The sequence below is a fragment of the Nyctereutes procyonoides genome, unplaced genomic scaffold, assembly GCF_905146905.1.
Source record: "Nyctereutes procyonoides isolate TBG_1078 unplaced genomic scaffold, NYPRO_anot_genome, whole genome shotgun sequence".
NCBI lineage: Eukaryota > Metazoa > Chordata > Mammalia > Carnivora > Canidae > Nyctereutes > Nyctereutes procyonoides.
In genome coordinates, this window is record NW_026575120.1 from 34,566,842 (window position 1) to 34,583,797 (window position 16,956).

The 16,956-nt window shown below is 43.8% G+C and overlaps 1 protein-coding gene across 2 annotated transcripts in view; it reads right to left on the bottom strand.

Moving 5' to 3' along the window:
- The window catches only part of DENND11 (DENN domain containing 11), a 47,086-nt gene that overhangs the window by 12,196 nt on the left and 17,934 nt on the right, over positions 1-16,956 (bottom strand). For both annotated transcript variants that reach the window (XM_055335357.1, XM_055335358.1), the window contains exons 2-4: positions 15,622-15,721; positions 14,500-14,658; positions 5,348-5,501 (exon numbers count right to left, since the gene is read on the bottom strand). In XM_055335357.1, coding sequence (XP_055191332.1) covers positions 5,348-5,501; positions 14,500-14,658; positions 15,622-15,721 — 413 coding nt within the window. The remainder of the gene's footprint in view (positions 1-5,347; positions 5,502-14,499; positions 14,659-15,621; positions 15,722-16,956) is intronic.

A 16,956-nucleotide genomic window follows, 5' to 3' on the forward strand; every position in this document is an offset into this window, starting at 1 on the left:
GTACTCCAGGCTCTCTGGACTCCCTCGGATCCTCTCCATCCCTCGCCTCCCCTCCATCCCTTGCCCTCCAGCCTTGGGGCCTCCACGCTCCTGGGGCTCAGTCCCTGCTCTCTCCCCCACATCCTCACTTCCTGAGGAGGCGGGCATGTACCAGCCACTGTGAGAGCCCCTCAGAGAGGCCTCGAGCCTTCCTTCCTCCCCTGTCAGTGATTTTGGTCTCTGCAACCATCTCAGATCTAACCCTGACTTTAAAATTTTATTTTAAACCTTCCTTCATACGTTGTGTTGACTCTGTAAAAATTCATTGAGCTATATATGCATTTTTTTAAAACTTGTGTCTACAAAATATTATGTTTCAAGAGAAAGTTTCCACTGAACTTTCTTTATATGTACATACATGTGACATTCCATAAACCACCAGCGGAATCGTGTCACATGTGCCACTGTTTCGAGTGCTGTCCTTTTCTCCTGGTCCTTCCCTTCTTTTGTGCATATAAGCACCATCCCTCCATTCCTTACCTCACCCCCAGGTAATACATGGATTAGCAGCCTAACGTACACCCACACACTGTCCCACGTTGATGTATACGTGTGTATCTATACCTACACCTGAGGCTGTAATTATTTTCCAAAAGTGCATGATCATATCACATACAGTTTCCCGCACTTTGCTATTCTCACGCAAAGACACTTCCTGGTAGACCTTCCATGTCAACGACGTGTGCACTAATTCATTATTTATAATGACTGTATAATATATAATGACTGTATAGAAATATTTATAAAAAATAAAAATATTTATAATATTTATAATGACTGTATAATATGACTATAAAAATATAAAAAACAAAAATATTTATATTTATTACTGTATAATATAACTATAAAAATATTTATAATATTTATAATGACTGTATATGACTATAAAAATATTTATAAAAATAAAAATATTTATAGTATTTATTTTTTTTAATTTTTTTTTTTTTATGATAGTCACACAGAATGAGAGAGAGGCAGAGACATAGGCAGAGGGAGAAGCAGACTCCATGCACCAGGAGCCCGACGTGGGATTCGATCCCGGGTCTCCAGGATTGCGCCCCGGGCCAAAGGCGGGCGCCAAACCGCTGCGCCACCCAGGGATCCCTAATATTTATTACTGTATAATATATAACTGTATAAAAATATTTATAATAGTTATAATGACTGTATAATATGACTGTATAAAAATATTTATATTTATAATGACTGTATAATATATGACAGTATAAAAATATTTATAAAAAGTAAAAATATGTATAATATTTATGACTGTATAATAATAATGACTATAAAAATATTTATAAAAATAAAAATATTTATAATATTTATAATGACTGTATAATATATGACTATTAAAATATTTATAAAAAATAAAAATATTTATAATATTTATTACTGTATAATATATGACTATATAAAGATATTTATAATATTTATGACTGTATAATATATAATGACTATAAAAATATTTATAAAAAATAAAAATATTTATAATATTTATTACTGTATAATATATGACTACATAAAGATATTTATAATATTTATAATAACTGTATAATATATAATGACTATAAAAATATTTATAATTTTTATAATGATTATATAATATATGGGGCGTTCCTATTCCCCACCACTCTATACAAGGCTGTTTTAAATATTCTTAAATAGACACATTATATTCTGGGGGTTAATGAATATAGAGGGTTAATGAATATAAGGAGTGGGACTGCTACCGCAGAGAGCGTGTGTAATTTTGATAAGTACTAACAAATTGTTTTTTTAAAAAGAAAGACCATTCACATTTCCATCTGCAACCCGTCAAAGTACCCTTCCCCTTGCATCAACCAGAGGTCGACATGTAAGTTAATGAGCTGCCCTCGATGGAGCAAAGGCAGAAGGCAATTTTGCTTTCTCTCCCTCTGTCCCTCCCTCACTGGAGAGAGAATCCGGGGACACCCAGGTCAGATGCTGGTCACCTCCCTGTGGGTTTGAGACAGCCCAGCAGCAATCTGATTCAGAAGGAAGGAAAAAATGGGTCAGAGTTAGGAGTGGTGAGAGAAAGAGCAGGTTCAGTCAATACAGACCCAGAAGAGCCCTAATGACCCTCTGACCATTTCTTAATTATTGCCTCTCCGGGCAGGCCACAGCGCTGCATTCCCGGACTCCTGTGCCAGCTGGCTTCCTGGTTGTTCCTCCTCGGGGATGCAATGACTGGTGATTAGAAGGCAGAAGGAAGGGAGGAGCTCACTCCTGCTGGTATTTTGCCAGCAGCAGAGGACACCTCTGATTCCAGCCTCCAGCTTCTCCCAGCAGCCCCAGCTCCAGCTGAGCCACGCCCCCCAGAGGGGCCAGCATCAGCAGGTGCACGGGGCCTGAGACATGTGAGCAGGGCTGTGCAGGGCCCCTCAAGCTCCCGCAGTTTTGATAGAGTCATCTCTCCCTGTGTTATCCCAGCCCTGGGAGGGTGCACACAGCAGGCAGCCTCTAAGAGGGCCCTCAGCGATCCCCCCTGCTTGGTATTTACAGCCTCATGGAATATCCCTTCCCTGGAATAACTCACTTTAACCAACAGAACATGGCAACACTGCAGGACTGTCACTTCCCATTAGGTTACAGAGGATTTTGATTTCCATCTTGCTAGGAGACTTTTTCACTTGCTGACTTCGATGAAGCAAGTCGCCATGTCAGAGAGACCGACCTGGCCATGGACTGGGGACCACCAAGAGGCAGCGGAACTGAAGGCCTTAGTCCACTAGCCCTCAAGGAAACCAGCCCCCTCCCAACTGCATAAGCTTGGAAGTGGCTACTTCCCCAGTCAAGCCTTCCGACGAGACCTCACCCCTGGTTGATACCTTGACTATAACTCATAGGAGACCATGAAGCAGAGGACTAGCCCAAGCATGCCTGAATTCCCAGCTCACAGGAACTGTGAGATAATAAATTGAACAACTGTAGACCACTGATTTGGGGGTAATTTGTGACACGGCAGTAAATAACTAATAGAAGGTGGTAACCATCTAGAATTACAAGTATCTAGATTCCTTGCTCCCTTTTTGCTCCTTCAGCCTTCCAATGCCTAGATTAGGGATCTCCTGTATCAAAGTATCTTGGGAATATCTAACATAGTTTGTGTTTTCCTGGCAAGACCCCACTGGTGCTTCTTGGGTTCAGATTCCATGGTCTAGTATTTACGGTTCTCTACGATTTGGTTCCAACCTATTTTCCCAATCTTTTCTCTCTTGGTCAGTTGACATAGAAATTCAATCCCAGTCAACCTACAGGCAGACCTAGTTTTACTGCACTGCACTTGCCTGGGCTGTGCAGATACTGCATTTTTTTATAAATCGAAAGTCTGTGGCAGCCTTGCACCGAGCAAGTACGTTGGTGCCATTTTTCCAACGGCACTTGCTCACTTCGCACCTCTGCGTCACATTTTAGTAACTCTTAACAGTATTTCACATTTTTCATTGTTCCTGGGGTGCCTGGGTGGTGCAGTCGGTGGAGCATCTGACTCTTGGCTTCAGCTCAGGTCGTGATCTCAGAGCAGGGGAGATAAGCCCCGTGTTGGGCTCCACACTCAGGGCGGAGTTGGCTTGAGATTCCCTCTCCCTCCACCCCTCCCATTCGTGTTCTCTCTAAATAAATTAATCTTTAAATTTTTTTTATTATTATATTTGTTATGGTCATCTGTGATCAGTGATTATGACTCATTGAAAACACAGATGACAGCTTTTTTTTTTTTTTTTTAGCAATAAAGCAGGGTTTCATTAAGGTATGTACATTGCGGTTTTTTTTAGACATAGTGTTATTGCACACTCACTAAACTACAGCATTGTGAAAACATAACTTTTGTAGGCGCCGGGAAACCAAAAACTTCACCGGACTCACTTTACTGCAATATTCATTCTACGGCGGAGGTCTGGAGCCGAACCCACAAACTCTCTGAGCTGTGCCTGTAGCCTGCTCACGTGCCATGAGCCTGCTTTGTGCTTTCTCACATCTACATCTCCACGGGGGGTGGGGGGGCAAGCACCGGCTTTGGCACGGGTCCTATGTTTAAGTCCTGGCCCTATCTCCTACTAGCCGTAAGGCCTTACGTAAGTCACCGAACCTTTACAGACCTCCGTTGGTTCATGTGGAAAACAGGGATGAGACGATCGTTCACTTTAAAAAATGCTGCAACGGGTACAGATAACTAGCTAGCAGGATGGGGTGCAGGGTGACGGACCGTGGTCCCACGAGCCCTGCCTCAGTCTGGAATTAGGATCCCTCACCTCTCGCCCAGCCAAATACTTCAGGGACTCAGGACCCCTGGGTGGCTCAGGGGTTGAGCATCTGCCTTTGGCTCAGGTCATGATCCCGGGGTCCTGGGATCGAGTCCTGCATCAGTCTCCCCGCAGGGAGCCTGCTTCTCCCTCTGCTTGTGTCTCTGCCTCTCATGAACAAATAAAATCTTTAATAAAATTAAAACAGGGCAGCCCTGGTGGCGCAGCGGTTTGGCACCGCCTGCAGCCTGGGGTGTGATCCTGGAGACCTGGGATCAAGTCCCATGTCGGGCTCCCTGCGTGGAGCCTGCTTCTCCCTCTGCCTGTGTCTCTGCCTCTGTCTCTCTGTGTCTATGAATAAATAAATAAAATCTTAAAAAAAATAAATAAAAATAAAAAAATAAAATTAAAACAAATACTTTAGGGACCCAACTCTTCTTCCAAGATGCCTTTCCAGAGTTTTCCCTTAAAGCCCTGGCATGATTTCTCCACCAGGGAGCCCTGTATCCCCTGAAGTATCTTGTGACCACCTCCAGGGGAGGGAGGAGGAGGAGCTTCCCGTTCATACTCCTCTCTGTACCCTCCCGACACCTAAGGCTTGTGAACTGTCAACGAACACATCCAGGTTCACAGGCAAAGTACTTCAGAAAAAACACATAGTAAAGGAATATCAGGAATATGAAAACTATGAACTATTGTATCTATTCATTAAATTCTTCGTCTTTTCAGTTCTGGTGTCTGGTTTTAAGATATTGAAGCCAACAACAGAATCAAATCCACCTTTTCCCTGCTAGGGACCCACCACACCTGGCCTGCCTCACGTCACCATACATGGCTTTGCACCATGGTCAGAGCAGAGTCTAGAAAGCACATCGTTGCCTTGTGTTTTAAAAGGATCCAAATGTTTGGGTCAGAAACCTATCAAAGTCAGACTCTGGGCATGAGCCCAAGACATAAATTCCTTATGAATTAAAAAAATAATAATCAATAGCCACCGTAGCACACACGAGCCCAGGACCACGTGAGCGTGTGGCCAGCCCTACCTTCATCTCAGGGTACATGTATCGGTGGATGGAAGGCAACCAGTAGACGGGGGGCAGGCTCCCACCTCTCCCCGGACCGGCATGGAGCACCCCTTTCTTGTCCTCATAGAATGCAGCCAGATGGGAGTAATGTCCTGGCGTCTCCAGCTGGTGTCTGCAAAACACACACACACACACACACACACAGTGAGAAGAGCTCAGGCCCAGTCTGCCCCTCACGCCCCCCACCACAAGGGCTTCTAGAACCCTCAGGGACGAAGTGATCAACTGAAAAGACCTCCATCCTACACTGGTGTTAGGCAGGTCATTAGGGAAAGCTCACATGTGGGGTCTGACTCTCCCTGACACCACGGAACACACCGTCCTCTTCGTGGGGAACGCACAGAATGGACACGCTGTGACTGATGTGTAATGTTCTCGAGCAAGGCGTGCTCAAGAGTGTGTGCCCCTTCCCAGAGCACGCGGAGACCGAGGCAGTTGGCAAGACCACAAACCCCCGGCTTTATTAAAGCTGCTCTCGGGATCCCTGGGTGGCTCAGCGGTTTAGCCCCTGCCTTCAGCCCAGGGCGTGATCCTGGAGTCCCAGGATCGAGTCCCATTTCGGGCTCCCTGCATGGACTCCAGCAGATCTTTCTTCTGGAGGAGAGTGGCAGGGACAGGTTAACCCATAGCACCCCCATTAAACATAGTGCCACACACGGTACCCCAGCACTCTTGTACTTGACTTGAAGGCGGGATGCTCCATTGTCCAAATGGTTTGGGGCTTCAACACGGCTTTCTTGGTTTTAGGGACAGTTGACAGGGTTCCCCACAGCCCGGTCTCTGCAAGCCCAGAGTGGTAAGAGGTCCTGAGTTTTTTATCACATTATTACCCAACGCAGAAAGTCGGGCTCCCTGTTCAGCAGCAAGCCCGCTCCTCCTTCTCCTCCCTGCTTGTGCTTTCTCTGTCATTATCTCTGTCTCTCTCTCTCTCAAATAAATAAAATCTTAAAAAAAAAAAGAAACAACCTAAAAGTCTAATAGCAGTGATATAGTTAAATGAATCATGATACATCTATACACCGAAATGCTTTGAAACCACCATGATGTTGAGAACCATTATGCATGATATTCATGGAAAGGTTATCATACCTGCTTAGACATCTTAGATGCTGAATGACCTCCATATTCTTTTTTGTTTTGTTTTTAAGATTTTATTTATTCATTCATGAGAGAGACAGAGAGAGAGAGGGGCAGAGACATAGGCAGAGGGAGAAGCAGGCTCCATGCAGGGAGCCTGACATGGGACTCGATCCCGGGACTCCAGGATCATGCCCTAGGCCGAAGGCACGCACTAAACCGCTGAGCCACCAGGGATCCCCCATATTCTTTTTTAAAAATTGTATATGTATATATTTATACATGGGGAAAGGACTAGAAGGATATAGATATTAATAGCAGATACGTCTGGATGGTGGAATCACGTTCTTTTTATTTTCTTGAGCTTTTGTCTCTTTTTCAGTCTTCTACAATAATTATATGATAATTTTACATTTAGTCTTTTAAACTTTTCATTATGGAAAATTAAAACTTATACAAAGAGTAGAAAAAAGAATATTAAGCTCCATCATCCATCACTTAGCTTCAACAATGATCAATATTTTATCAATACGGTTACATCTACATCCTGTCCCCCCACTGCCATTCTTCTTCCTGGAATGTTTTAAAGTAAATCCCTTATCATAACATTTTACCCATCAACACTTTGGTATACATCTTTAACTGATAAAGTCTATTTAAAAAAGAGCATAAACAGCATGCCATTATCTCGCCTAACAAAATAATGAAGCCCAAACACAAAATAATACCCAGTCCACACTCAAATTATACCAACTGTCCCCAAAATGTTTTATTTTTTTTTATTTTTAAAAAAATTTTTTTTATTTATTTATGATAGTCACACACAGAGAGAGAGAGAGGCAGAGACACAGGCAGAGGGAGAAGCAGGCTCCATGTACCGGAAGCCTGACCTGGGATTCGATCCCGGGTCTCCAGGATCGCGCCCTGGGCCAAAGGTAGGCGCCAAACCGCTGCGCCACCCAGGGATCCCCCCCAAAATGTTTTAAAGTTGGCTGTCTGAATCACGATCTAAGCAAGGTCCAGAGATGTGGCTACGTGTCATAAGTCCCTTTTATTTCATAACACTCCCTCCTTCTTTTTCTATTTTTTTTTTAATTATAAGATAATTCTCCAGTATCTTCTGACTCATAAGAACCAGTCACAGAAAGGACTAAGTGGAGAAATACTGAAGCCAAGAGTCATGGAGGAAATCCAGTAAGTTTGGGATATGAGAAATAAGAATGGATAGAAAACACAGATTCAGTGTTTTCAGAAATCAAGTCTGGTTAATTTAATTATAAGTTGCCAAAAATCTTTAAAATATATATATATATGTCACTGCTGCTGTCAAATACAGCCCTGGCCTGGACCTGGGCTCACCTCACATGCTTCTCTCCCCCTCTACTCTCACGGGAGTCCTTCCTCTCAAGCCCTCTGTAATCCAAGCTAGAAAGCCTTCCTAGCTGTGACTCAAATTCTAGAAGCCATGAAAATATTAATGAATTCAATGAAGAAAAACATCTGCATGACAAAAAGTCATGTGAAAAGATGAATGACAGGGGCACCTGGGTGGCTCAATGAGCTGAGCGTCCAACTCTTGATTTTGGCTTGGGTCATGATCTCAGGGTGGTGGGATCGAGACTTGTGTCAGGCTCTGTGCTCAGTGCAGAGTTTGCTTGGGTTTCTCTCTCTCCCTCTCCTTCTGCCCCTCCCCCAAAATAAATAAATGAAATCTTAAAATAACTAAAAGATGAATAACAAAGTGGAAAAAGATTTTCAATTTATTCTGCAAAGCACAAATCTCCCTACTACACAAAGAACTCCTAGAAATTAATAAGGCCAACAACAGAAAGAAAGAAAGAAAGAAAGAAAGAAAGAAAGAAAGAAAGAAAGAAAGAAAGAAAAGAAAGAAAAGAAAGAAAGAAAAGAAAGAAAAGAAAGAAAAGAAAGAAAAGAAAGAAAGAAAGAAAGAAAGAAAATTGGAACCAAGCCTAGAAATGGTTCACAGAAGAGGAAAAGCGAATGACTCAAATAAAAAGATGCTCAATCTCACTCATAAGAAAAATGCAAATCAAAACTATACTCATGTACCATGTTTTACCCATCCAAATGCCAAAAAATCTCAAGAGTTTTATTTTTGTGTTGGCAATGTTGTAAGGTAACTGCATTCTCCCGCATTACAGCCGGGAATGCAAAATGGCACAATCTTTATGGAAAACGATTTGACAATTGCCTATTAAAATTACAAATACATCTTCTTTTTGAACCACCAATTTCATTTCTGGAAATTTAATGTACACATATTCTGTTCATATGTGAGATGATACTTGAACATAGGTATTCAGGGCAGCATTAGTTGTAATAGCAAAAGACCAGAAATGCCCAAATATCCATCAATAAGAGACTTGATAAAATGTGATTCTTCTGCATAGGGCACATATATAAGAAATTATAAACTCTCTGTACTGATGTGAGAGCATGATCTCCTAGATACATAGTCCGTTGAAAAAAGCAAGGTGTAAAAAATGACATGTATAATCTGATACATGAAAAGGGGGGAATAAGAATATACATTTGTGTTTCCATACACACATTTTGGAAAGATAGATGGGAAATTAATGGTAATTACTGGGAGTACTGGATGGATATAGGAACTGAATGAAGTCTTTTTTTTTTTTTTTAAGGTTTTATTTGAGAGAGCAGGAGAGAGAGCATGAGCAGGGGGAGGGGCAGAGAGAGAGGCAGAAGCAGCCTGCCCACCGAACAGGGAACCCGCCTTGGGGCTCGATCCCAGGGCCCCAGGATCACGATCTGAGCCTAAGGCAGACGCTTAACCAACTAAGCCACCCAGGTGCCCCTAGACTTTTCATTTTATGCCAGTGGTAGAGACTGCCACTCTCTTCTCCCCTGAGTAGCAGAACTTTCTGATTGTTTCTCATCACACAGTCCCCTAGTTAAGGACCACAACTGCCAGACCTTGCTGCTTGGCATGGCTAGTGACAAAGAACTGGCCAATGGCATGTAAGTAGAAGTGATGTGTTTAACCTGGGGTGTTCCTGTGTTTTTCCTCTTCCTGCAGGTCGGAAGATGACCTGGTAATGGTGAGTCCGTTCTACCATGCGGATGAGGACAATACTCTAGGAGATAGGAGCGTACAAGACTCGGGCCCCAGGATGACCCAGCAGAACAGAGGCATCTACAGCACTGGACTGCTTCTCCAGTGACTGTGACTCCTCTGAGTCACTATATCTTGAGTTTCTTTGTTGTAGCAACTTAGCCTGTACAGCCAAAGCAGAAGATGGTGCAGAGAAATGAGTTATGCGTATCAGAAAAGACACTGTGGGGACGCCTGGGTGGCTCAGTAGTTGAGCATCTGCCTTTGGCTCAGGTCATGATCCCTGCTTCTCCCTCTGCCTATGACTCTGCCTCTTTCCCTGTGTCTCTCATGAATAAATAAAATCTTAAAAAGAAAAAAAAGACAAGACACTGTGGCCTTTGGCTTAGCAGCTGGCAAGAGACAGTGGTGAGAGAAGAGGCGTTGCAGACCCGAAGGTTGGTAGCCCTTGTTACACTTCTGCAAACACTTGCTAGAACTTCAGTACCTTGGAAGATAGGTCCGTGTCACCTGAACTTGTAACTTCAGGGGGGGCACATAAAAGTAGAATGTTGACTGCTTATTTTCAATGACATCCTACCAGAAAAGGATGAAAATGGGGAAAAACTGGCCAGTCCGCAAGCTGAAATGGAAGGAAATGCAGCCTAGGGCAGCGTGTTCTGAGTTCTGCAATGTAATTTAATTGAGACTCCAGTGGTTTTGGGATCCCATGGGCCTGGAAAAGTCAACTGCTTTTGTACCCCAAAAGCAGGAGATAAGAATTTCTTTCAAAGCTTCTATGAAACTCTCCAGTTAAGAGGGGAGTCACGTATTTGCAAAGATCAGATTTAGGGCACAGCCTTGAGGCAGCTGCCATTAAAATGAGGAAAAGACAGGCCAAGAACAGACACCAGTAACTATTCTGTAATCCACTGATTTAAAAACTAAGACCCCAAAGAAATCTTTGGCAGTGGAACTGGAACCGATTGGAAGCAAACAGACCAGAAGCCTAGTTAGTTTTAGAGGGATCTATATTGTCACGTGCCTGGTCTATAAAAGTCTATGACTTCTCAACCCTTAAAGAAACCACTACACCCCCAAACCTACACCAGCAGGAAATGTGTTCTCCAGCGATGCAGCCTCAAGAAGATCATGTTTTGGGGATGCCTGGGTGGCTCAGCGGTTGAGCGTCTGCCTTTGGCTCAGGGCATGATCCCGGGGTCCTGGGATGGAGCCCCACATCGGGCTCCCTGCAGGCTTCTCCCTCTGCCTGTGTCTCTCATGAATAAATAAATAAAATCCTTTTTTAAAAAGAGATCATGTTCTCCGACGTCTGCTTTGGAAGTGGTTATGATGGAAAAGGGACAAAGAACCTTCTCGAGGGCAAAGTCAGGAGCGGTGAAGGAGAACGGGCAAGGGGACTGTCAATAATAGAACCACGCTTTCAATAAGGAACACACTGTTCTGCCAGGACAAGAAGCCTCCGCAGTCCCTGCTCAACAGAATTTCATCATCATTAGAGACTAATGGCTGTTTGGGTTTCTCACCCTTCCTCTTTTCCAAACAGGAGTTTGTACTGTGGTTCTTACTCCACCTTTTTTTAAAAAAAAAAAAAAAAAAAGATTTGAGAGAGAGTGCACACGCCCATGTGAGCAGGAACAGGAGAAAAAGGCAGCGGGAGAAGGAGAGAGTCCCAAGCAGACTCCATGCTGAGCGCAGAGCCTGACTCGGGGCTCGATCTCACGACCTTGAGATCACAACCGGAGCAGAAACCAAGAGTCGAAAAAATTAAAAAATAAAAAAAAGAAACCAAGAGTCGGATGCCTAACCAACTGTGCTCCCCAGGCACCCCCACTTACTCTGCCGTTTATATTGCGTTTGGAAGGTGCACAGTGAATGGATTTGTCTATTGTTTTGTAGGATTTTAGGATACGAAGAACCATGTGTTGATCTGATGAAAGGACCTTGTGTTACCCGGAAATCCTGGATTTTAGACTAGAAGCATTAAATGGATGGGCCTCTACGAGGTTTCTCTTGGGGTGAGCGGGATGTCCTTTACATGTGGGAGGAAGAGGAAAAGTGCACATAGATATCTGACTAGTGAGAGGGGCAATTTGACGCTGGGGCTGCTAATTTTGCCCCCAAATCCATCTGTCCCTTTTTCCTGTTTGCAACAGAACCACCATATTTTTCAACTGAGCACAGGTCGCTGACCTAGAGACCACCTCCTCCATCCTCCAGTCTCCTTGGCTGTTAGGTGTGTCTTTGTGATGGAGAACTTGACAATAGCATACGAGAAGTGATGACGCAATTTCACAGGCTTTCTCTCCTCCCTCTGGGCTAGATGTAAACAGTGGTGAACAGCTCTGAACACTGGAGAATATCTTAGAACACAAGCATCACTCTTAGGGTATGGTAGATTGATCCAAGAGAACAAGTGAGGGTCCCTAAACACTCATAGGGAACAGCAGGCACCTGCCACCACCAGACCATTACATGAGAAAGAATCTTCTGTTTCCTTTGAACCATTGTATTTTGGGGCCTCTGTTACTGCCAGTTAGGTAGGACTCTAACTAATAGAATACCACCTTAAAATTGTTAACATTTGAGCCACAAGAAAATATCATCTGCTTGGGAAAACTAGTTTTTTCAAAAGGGATAGTAATTTTTTGAGAAGTGTCAGGCTCCCCCCAATTTTTTTTTTCTTAAACTCTATAATATTACTTCGGAGACCCATCACTGAGGAAATATTTCAAAAACAGAAAAAGAGATCTACATGAAGGGGTTCACCACAGTTCCAAAATGTAAAGGAGCAATTAAAAAAAAAAAAAAAGAAGAAGAAGCAGCATGTAAGTGCTCAACCATCGGGACCAATTAGGAAAATTTATGGGACGACTCTAACATTACAGAGTTATTAAAATAATCATCAAAATGATAAATAGGATGAGGCAGAGAAAACACATGCATAACCAGTGCATAAAAGGAGGGGAGAAAAATGGAATGGAAAAGTTGAGTATTTTTTTTACATGTGGAAAGGTTCCTGAAATTAAAAACAAAAGACGTATCTCTAGATCAAAAGGGACAAACGATCCCTGGAAAGAAAGTTCAGAAACTTCACGGATAAAGAATCTACAGGGATCTAGACATCAGAGACTTCCCCAGACAACCAGTATCAGAAGATAGCACAGCAATACTTACAGCATCTTGAGAGGAAGAAGGAAAGATTCCAGAACCTTCTACCCACCCAGAGGAAAGGGATTAAATGCACAAGACCTCAGAGAAGGCAGGTCCCACGAAACTTTCACAGGGAAAAGAATAAAGCGCTTGATGGCAAAACCCAACCAGCCAAGAAACAAATCCGATCAGGGGCTGGGCAACACGGCAAGTCACAGCCACACCCTGGCCAGAATCAAGACTGAAGAATGGTGGGAAACAGGATTATAGAAATAAACATAGAATAAATCCACAATATATAAGAACTGAGATGTGAACTAGGGTGGAGGAGCTGGGGGGTTTTAGAGGACAGACTGTTCACAACGGAAACATTTAAGCCCACCAGTGATGCTTATGCTGAGAAAATGTTATTTATCGATGAAAATAAAAATGAAACTCTCCAATAAAAAAAATAAATAAAAATAAATAAATGAAACTCTATCTTTGTGGTTTTCATAATCTTTTTCCTTAACTTTGAAGGAATATTTCAAGAAATAATGTACCTCTTTGTAAAAACAAAACAAAACAAAAAAACCAACCAAACAAAACCATTTACTTGAAGTTTGACAATTCCTTCGGTTTCATTATTCTTTCCCTCTGATCCATAAGGAAGATTAAATTCAATGTATTTCAAACTAGCCTGCTATATGATAAAATTAAATCCTCGTAAAGTGTTAATCTGATTTTTGTAAAACCATTTCTATTTTAGAATGGCATTCACTGAATATTAACAATGGATATCTTGGTGTTAAAATTCGGGAAGATTTTTTTTTTTTTAAAATCCATTTGTACTTTTATATACATTTTAAAAGCTTTTTTTCTCATAAAAAACAAATTTCATGTACTTTCAAAGATGATCAAGAAGATATAAAAATATATTAAAAATTATATAAAAATATATATAAATTAAATTTTAAAGCTATAGGGTATAGAAACATATGCAGAGAATGATACCAAGTATTTATTTTTTTATATACACATGTATACCAGAAAAGAAGCAAATGTGCTAAAATTTTAATAATGCTTCAGGGATCAGGGATAGATTTCTCTCTCAAAATCTGAAATGAGGGCAGCCCGGGTGGCTCAGCGGTTTAGCACCGCCTTTGGCCCAGGGCGTGATCCTGCAGACCCAGGATCCAGTCCCACGTCGGGTTCCCTGCATGGGGCCTGCTTCTCCCTCTGCCTGTGTCTCTGCCTCTCTCTGTGTGTGTCTCTCATGAATAAATAAAAATAAAATCTTAAAAAAAAAATCTGAAATGAAATTAGAGTGATGAAAAAATTTAGAAAACCATGCCTAGTTTTGCTGCTTCCGTTAAAAAAATTCCCCTTCCTATTACCACAAGCAGGAATAACCACCCCAAGTAATACAGGGTTAGGCTTAAGAGGAGTTCAGAGTCTGTTTGCCTACGTGGGGCGAGGAGGTATTTACTGTGGCTTCAGGTAAACAAAGATCACGTAATGGTCAACAGATCATGTAATTCAACAAAACTGATGACACCAGGAGCAAACACGGAAGGCAAATCCACCCCGCTCTCCCTGCAGCCTGAAGAATCTTCGGGATTCTTCCAAAGCAGGACTTTGGCTGAAACACCGGAGGTGTGACCATGGATGTGCGTGGCAGGGCATGTGTTGGCAACAGCCTTCATCACTGAGGGCCCTACACACACACACACACACACACACACGCACGCACACAGCAGCTGGCCAGTCCCTGTAGCCTCCCCCCACACGTATGCAAGCCACGTACCGAACCTGGTTCTCCAAGAAGTGCATGTAGCGGTAGAGCAGGGTGTAGGATGGCGACAGGATGCCCACGGACTTCATACGTGCCCCGCGCTCCAGCTCGCTCTCCACAGGCATGTTGGCGAAGCAGGCCAGGCCAAAGAAAGGCCCCTTTCGGAAGTAGCTAGAAAGATCCAAGTGCATGGTGTGGCTCACCATCCGAGAGAGAGAAATTGTTTGGCTTTGTTTCTTAATTTGAGATGCAGAGGAAAACAAGTAACCTTGTCCAGGGCTCTAACATGAGGAAGCTCAGCCTGAAGATGAATTTTTTTTAGACCCCCAGGGAACACTGGTCAAGCCACACACCCCCCCCCCCCCAGACGGGACGACCGAGGCGCCAGAAGATGCTGGAAAGCACCAAGGGTCATCCACCAAGAGCCAGGACTTGGCCTCTGGCAAGCCTGCTGCTCCACTGCCCATGACCATGGACAGATCCCTTCTCTCCTGCAACATGACGTGACTCAAACCAAAACAAGCCTCGACTCGAGGCCTTCTGGATGGTACTGTCTTATTAGCATGAGCCACGTTGATTCTTTCCCCCACTTCCTGAGTCTCCGATACTCTCACTAGGGCGGAGGACCAGGGCTGTCCCTCTTTTTCCCTCCCCTTTCTCACACCTGTCACAGCTGCGGCCCAGAAGTTCAAGCAACCTCCTGCTCCGTTACCTTGACGTTCTCACCGCTGGCTCCTCCTCACCCGGATCTTAGTGACATGGGACTGTACACCGGCCTTACTTAAAGCCGGGATTTTGGGTTCGGCACGTAGAAGTCTTAAGCCAACCCAAACTGAACTGAAAGTCCACTCTTCCAATAAAGCCAGACCTCTAGTGAGGTCTAGTATTTTCTTAAAAGGGACAGAACCTCTGATAGTTCTTAATTTGGGGGGGGGGGTGGAATCATGACACCCACTAAGAACCAAACAAAAGCTGGGGGCCTCCTCGGGAGAAAACGGATACAAACACGAAACCACACATCTATCTTTGGGGCATCTCCACACAGCTTCGGGAGCCTCCCTGATGAGCCCTCGCGCTCCGGGGAAAGGATGGGCGAGGAAAGGGAACCGACGGGGGGCGTCCTGCGGTACTTACATGAAGTCGGACTGAATTTTATGGGACCCACTGGCCATAGACTTGAACTCAACACCTTCAAGGTCAATATCCTGAGGTAAGCACCACTCCACCATGTTCCCTGTGGGAAAGGGGGGATACAAGTCAAAAGAAACAAAGTCATTCAGAGAAGAGGCCCTTGTCCAAGAGCTGAGGGTCTATGGCTACCCGATAAACGCGCTGTTGACCTGGCCACCAAGACGCTCCGGTGGGTCATCTCATCCACCAGCCACCCGCCGGCACTCTTCCCCAGTCACTCTGCAGGGCCAGGAGACGAGCCTTCAAGGAGCCTTCCAGCTCTGCCTTGAGCTGAGCAGTCTCCTGTCCAGCAAGGATATGGTCTCTGGTGGGTCCATTCTGTGAAGTCATTTCCAAACCTCCTTCCTTTCACAGCCTCACTCCCAAGGGTGTGTTTTTACCCTCTTTTCTCCATTTCCTTTCCCTGACCCCCCTGAGATCACGGTCCATCTTGTCCTCCTACAGCTACCGACTCTGGCAAACCCCAAACTCCTTTTATTTTTGATTCACATTTTCATTGACCTTTTTGCAGCAGTTGAGAATTCCTCAAAAGTTTCTTCTTCTTTTTCCTTGATTCCCATGATGGAATACTATCTTGGTTCGTTTCCTACTTCTCTGATCTAGGTAGCTGTTTCCTTCCCGAATTTTTTCTCCTCTCTCCCTAGGTGAGGCCCACATCCAAAGTTCAGCCATCCATTCTTTGCTTCCAGAACTTTGGAGCTCATTCAGTCATTCAGTCAGCATTAACTACTGTGCTCAGGGCACCTGGGTGGCTCCGTGGTTGAGCATCTGCCTTCAGCTCAGGTCCTGATCCCAGGATCCTGGGATCAGGTCCCGCCTCAAGCTCCCCACAGGGAGCCTGCTTCTCCCTCTGCCTATGTCTCTGCATCTCTCATGAACAAATAAATAAAGTCTTAAAAAAAAAAATGAGGGGATCCCTGGGTGGCTCAGCGATTTAGCACCACCTTCGGCCCAGGGTGTGATCCTAGAGACCCAAGATCGTGTCCCATGTCAGGCTCCCTGCATGGAGCCTGCTTCTCCCTCTGCCTGTGTCTTTGCCTCTCTCTCTCTCTCTCTCTGTGTCTCTCATGAATAAATAATTTTTTTAAAAAAATCTTAAAAAATAATTTTAAAAAATTAAAAAAAATAATGATGATCTTCCTACTGAGCTGGATGTTGGAGCTACAAAGTCAAGTAAGACATAGCTCCTGACCTCAAAGAGATTAAAGTCCAGATATAAACAAGGAGACCAAATGGTCATAGTTCCAGGGGATAAAAGCCATGATAGAGGAGAACATG